We start from the raw sequence: 6140 nt of genomic DNA, 5'->3' as shown, positions 1-6140 counted from the left end.
TATAGCTTTGCATTCTCATAGGACTCATGTCGAATTTCTTCCAATTCATTGAGCTGAAACTTTCTAACATGGCCGGCCTTGTCCAGATCAAAATTCATCTTCTTGATGGCCCAAAAAGCATTGTGTTCAAGCTCCATTGGCAAGTGACAGGCTTTCCCAAACACAAGACGATAAGGGCTCATTCCGATGGGAGTCTTATATGCAGTCCTATAAGCCCATAATGCATCATTGAGCTTGGCAGCCCAATCTTTCCTTGTACTATTCACCACCTTCTCTAGGATCTGCTTAATTTCTCTGTTGCTTATTTCTACTTGACCAGAAGTTTGAGGATGATATGGTGTAGAGACTCGGTGGGTGATATTGTACTTCTTCATGAGTGCTTCAAATAGCTTGTTGCAGAAATGGCTGCCTCCATCACTAATGACAGCCCTTGGAGTACCAAACCTTGTGAAAATATTGTCCCTCAAGAACTTCAGGACCACCTTATGATCATTGGTTTTGGTGGCTATGGCTTCCACCCATTTAGACACATAATCAACAGCAACAAGTATGTAGGTATAACCAAAGGAAGATGGGAATGGTCCCATGAAATCAATACCCCATACATCGAAGAGTTCCACAAAGAGTATGTTCTTCAATGGCAGTTCGTCCCTGCGGCTTATGTTTCCCATCCTTTGACACCTATCACACTTAACACAAAAATTAAATGCATCTTTGAATAGAGTAGGCCAAAAGAAACCTGATTGCAAAATTTTAAGTGCTGTTTTCTTGGCTCCAAAGTGGCCTCCACAAGCCAATTCGTGGCTATGCCTAAGGATGCTTTCTTGTTATTCTTCTGGAACACATCTTCTAATGAGTTGATCTGGGCAATGCTTGAATAAGAAAGGTTCATCCCAGACATAATGTTTCACCATGGAAAAGAACTTCTTTTTGTCCTGATAAGTTAGATCATTTCTAAGAACACCACAAGCAAGATAATTAACAAAATCAGCATACCATGGCTCTTTGACTTGGGCAACATATAGTTGTTCATCTGGGAAAGTCTCATTCAATGGTAGTACAGCTTCTCCTTGCTCTTCAACCACAATTCTGCTCAAATGGTCAGCCACCACATTTTCACATCCCTTCTTGTCTCGAATCTCCAAATCGAACTCTTGCAGCAAGAGAATCCATCTGATCAAGCGAGGTTTGGCGTCCTTCTTAGTGAGCAAGTATCTAAGAGCAGCATGGTCAGAATAAACAATTACTTTAGAACCAACAAGGTAAGGGCAAAATTTTTCTAAAGCAAAAACCACAGCAAGCAACTCCTTTTCGGTTGTGGAGTAATTGAGTTGGGCATCATTCAAGGTCCGGCTCGCATAATGAATCACATGGGGAAGCTTGTTCTTCTTTCGACCTAAAACTGCACCAATAGCAAAGTCAGAGGCATCACACATTATTTCAAATGGTAAAGACCAATCTGGAGCTATGATAATAGGGGCTGAAGTTAGTTCTTTCTTCAAAGTCGTAAAGGCTTCCATGCAAATCTCGTCAACCTCAAAAACAGCATCCTTAGCAAGGAGATTACACAATGGTCTTGAAATGCTTGAAAATTTTTTTATGAACCTTCTATAGAATCCGGCATGGCCCAGAAAGCTTCTAACTCCTTTAACAGAGGAAGGGGGTGGTAGATTTGTGATGATATTTATCTTGGCTTTGTCCACTTGAATTCCCTTGTTTGAAACAACATGGCCTAGCACAATTCCTTGTCTTACCATGAAGTGACACTTCTCCCAATTCAAAATCAGATTTGTTTCCTGACATCTTGTAAGCACTAGAGACAAGTGGTGAAGACAATCATCAAAAGATGAACCAAAAACTGAAAAATCATCCATAAATACCTCCATGAATCGTTCCACCATATCAGAAAAGATTGCCATCATGCATCTTTGGAAAGTTGCTGGAGCATTGCACAAACCAAATGGCATCCTTCTATAAGCAAATGTACCAAATGGGCATGTGAACGTGGTTTTCTCCTGGTCTTCCGGAGCAATGGGAATTTGATTATAACCTGAAAATCCATCAAGAAAACAGTAGTAAGCATGGCCAGATAAACGGTCAAGCATTTGATCAATAAAAGGCAAGGGAAAATGATCTTTTCTCGTGGATGTGTTCAACTTCCTGTAATCAATGCAAACTCTCCAACCAGTGATAGTGCGTGTTGGAACTAGCTCATTCTTCTCATTCTTTACAACGGTGATTCCGGACTTCTTTGGAACCACTTGCACAGGACTCACCCACTTAGAATCTGAAATTGGGTAGATGATTCCCACATCAAGTAGCTTCAAAACTTCAGCCCTAACCACCTCTTTCATATTGGGATTTAGCCTCCTTTGTGCATCACGAGATGGTTTGCTGTCTTCTTCCATTAAAATTCGGTGCATGCACATGCTTGGACTAATTCCTTTGATGTCTGCTATGGTCCATCCAAGGGCTGTTTTATGTTCTTTCAGAACTTCAATTAAGCTATCCTCTTCATGTGAAGTGAGACTTGCAGCAATTATAACAGGGAGAGTTTCATTAGCACCCAAATAAGTATATTTAAGATGATTGGGTAGAGGTTTAAGTTCTAGCTTTGGTGGGGTGATAATGGATGGCTCCAATTTTGTGGAGGATGATACAAGAGGCTCAAGTGGTGGCCCAAAGGATGGTGGGTATGGCTGAAACACTTCTAAGGCAGCCATCACTTCTTGGAACTCTGATTCAAAGAGATCTTCCTCTTCTTATGTTAGGACCGCTTCCAAAGCATCATTAGACTTTTTCTGCACAATTTTAGAAGAAACCTCATGATCCACAACATCAATTGAAAAACAAGTATCAAGAGTAATAGAAGGTTGAGACAGAGCATCAAACACTTTAAATTCAACAGTTTCACCCAAAACAGTCATGGAGAGGGTGCCATCTTTCACTTTGATGATTGTGTCTGCAGTGGCCATGAATGGTCGCCCGAGGAGAATGGGATCAACACGGTCTTCATATGGGTTATCCTCCATATCCATCACTACAAAATCAGCCGGAAGAATGAGTGTATTAACTTGAACTAAAATATCTTCTACAATACCTTTTGGATATTTGATAGAATGATCAGCTAGTTCAAGACGAATTGAGGTTTTCTTTATCCCTTCTAAGCCAAGCGCCTGATAAACTGAATATGGCATTACATTGATGCTTGCTCCCAAGTCCAACATGGCTCTTCCAACCGTCTTATCTCCGATGTTAATGGGAATGTTAAAGCTGCCAGGATCTTCTAGTTTTGGTGGAAGCTTCCTTTGCAACACAGCACTCACATTCTTGTTGAGCTTTACTTCTTCACTTGGAGTAAAATTGAGCTTGTGAGTCATCAAGTGCTTGATGAACTTTCCATATGCAGGAATCTGTTTAACAACATCAAGCAAGGGCAAATTGATATTAACTTTACTCAAAATATCATAAATCTCTTTAAAAGCCTTATCTTGATTTGCTTTCTTCAAACGGCCTGGAAATGGAATCGGTGGAATATATGGAGGAGGTGGGATGTATCTATCTTGATGAAGATGTGATGGCACAAATTTGTCATCTCTTTTATGCAATTGAAATGGATTGGGTTCCTGAGAATCAGATTTGGCCTTAGGAGCAGATTGGCACGTTTTGGGTTGTTCTCCTTCCATAGCTGTGGTTTCCTCTTCATCTTCATCCTCTACAACCACAACATCATTTGATAGATCAGAACCAACTTTGTTATCAACAATCTTACCTGATCTGAGCACATGAACGGCCTTGGCTTCTTGGTTTTTTGGATTGATCACGGTTTGACTTGGCCATTTCCCAGGTTCTCTTTGAGCTATTTCAGTTGCTATCTGGCCCAATTGGACTTCCAACTTGGAGATGGCAGCTTGTGTTGTTTGCTGGAAATTGTTTTGGTTGATTGCCATTTGCTTCACTAAATCCTCCAACGATGATGATTGTTGTGGCCTTTGGAGTGAAGGGGGATTCGCTTGATTCTGTGTATTCCTCCATGAAAAGTTTGGATGATTCCTCCAACCTGGATTATAACTTTGAGAATATGGGTCATTTATTGGACCTCAGTTGTAGGAATTCACCAACTTAGCTTGCTCTTGCACAAATTCTGGATATGCAGCCCCAAAGGGACAAGAAATGGTAGGATGATCATGAGTTTCACAGATGCTACACACTTCCTTCAAAGGGTTTCTTGAGTTCAATGCAAGGAGGGCATCTAGCTTTTGTTCCAATTTGGAAATCTGCATACTGGAAGAATCATTAGAACCACCAGCAATACGTTTACCTCTTGTATCGGTGTGTTGGGTCTCCATTGCTATCTCCTTAAAGAGTTCATATGTTTCTTCTGGAGTTTTAGTCTTATAAGAACCACCTGCAAAATTAGTGACAATATTATGGCTAGAGGGGGTTAGTCCTTTATAAAACATACGCATCTGAAGCTTCAATGGAATCCCATGATGAGGACATTGATTGAGCAGCCCGTTGAATCTCTCCCATGCTTCACAAAACGACTCATCATCTTGTTGTGCAAATAGAAGGATCTTGTCCCTAAGCATGTCGATTTTTTGCGTGGAGAAATATTTCTCCAAGAACTTCTTTTGAATGGCTCCCCAAGTCAGGAGTGAACCAGGCTTCAAAGAATTCAACCAATATTTCGCCTTATCTTTCAAAGTGTAAGAAAACACTCTCATTCGAAGTTGCTCTTCCGTCACACCTGTCAAGGGAAAAGAGCTCACAACATTAAAAATATCCTTTATATGAGTTAATGGATCTTCATTAGGTAAACCATAAAAAGAAGGGAGCATATTAAGATGAGAAGATTTAAGCTCATAGTTTCGAGCTGCGGTGGGCAGCAAGATGCTTGAAGGGGATGCTGGAATTGTTGGGATATCAAGGTCTCCCATTAACTCATTGGCAGCCATCTCTTCTTCTTCTTGGTCTGAACTTGATTCCGAATTTGAAGGTGAAGACCCTGGGAGGTTAGTGTGGATAGCAAGACCTTCAAATGTGGCAATGGCTTGCTCTTTTGCAGTTGCTAACTCTCTTTCTAGACGATTCTGAATTTCAGAGATCACCCGGTTTGGTTGCAAAGATGGCCCTGCGTTCAAAGATCTCGAACGTTGGAATGAAGACCTCACTTGTTCAAGGAAAGGATTACTAGACATAAACTACCTGAAACAGAAAATAATTTGAGTTAGTTAGTACTTCTAAAAGAATAGGGTAACCTTGGGCACATAACCAGGGAAGAACTTTCATTCAGTCCCCGGCAACGGCGCCAAAATTTGTTGTTAAAATGTTAACTCGCAATTGTACGGGCCAATTAGTAGTATAGCAAGACAAGTACGAGGTCGTACCCACGAGGACTGAGAAGTTAAAATTAGTTATGTACTTAGATTACCAAATTCAAGAAAGTAGGAGGTTAAGTCTAAAATAGAATTTAAAGCAAGAGTGATTGTAATTGTTGAACAAAAGAGGCAAAACGAAATTTCAAACAAAAGCAAAGTGAACAAATGTAACAAAGAGTACTTTTGTAGGCTGGAAAACAGATTGGGAGACTAGGGCATTCGATTCACCATAACAATTCCATTCTGGGTTATAAGGAGTCAAGTGACAAGTCTCATTCGGATTCAAAGATTGATTCTAGCTAAAGTATGATTAGGCCATGGTGTCTGGTCCTAACCTTGTGCTCCTAATTCCCTAACTTGATCATTTGTTGTCTAATCTAAATTAAGCATTAGGAACCCATTAAGCATAGAAGAACAATTTAAACAACCAAGCATGTATCTAATCCCTGTTGTCGAATGTCCATACATACTTTTCTTATTCATAGTTCAATTCAAATCAAAGCATGGTGTCTACTCTTGATTCAAACCAAGGTAGCTAATATACAAGTTCTAATGGTGATCAATCATCCAAACAAGCATATTAACTGATAAGCATAAAGAATAGGAATATGAATCATGAATCAAACTTGAAACTCAAAACTTCAACTTATAAACCCAGAATATTCATGTTAGGTTACATCATAGCCCTAGTTATGAATTTAGCTACTCATAATGGAAATGAAACTTAAGCAAAAATGAGAAAACATATTGAATGCAATA

At 39.9% G+C, this 6140-nt stretch overlaps 1 protein-coding gene across 1 annotated transcript; it reads right to left on the bottom strand.

Moving 5' to 3' along the window:
- LOC109950194 lies at positions 2739 to 3953 on the bottom strand. The gene has a single exon (XM_020568161.1). It carries the CDS (start codon positions 3948 to 3950, stop codon positions 2763 to 2765), a length of 1188 nt encoding a protein of 395 aa, XP_020423750.1. The 5' UTR covers positions 3951 to 3953; the 3' UTR covers positions 2739 to 2762.

This window comes from Prunus persica, chromosome G7 (assembly GCF_000346465.2).
Source record: "Prunus persica cultivar Lovell chromosome G7, Prunus_persica_NCBIv2, whole genome shotgun sequence".
NCBI lineage: Eukaryota > Viridiplantae > Streptophyta > Magnoliopsida > Rosales > Rosaceae > Prunus > Prunus persica.
This window is presented reverse-complemented; position numbering and strand designations above follow the sequence as displayed.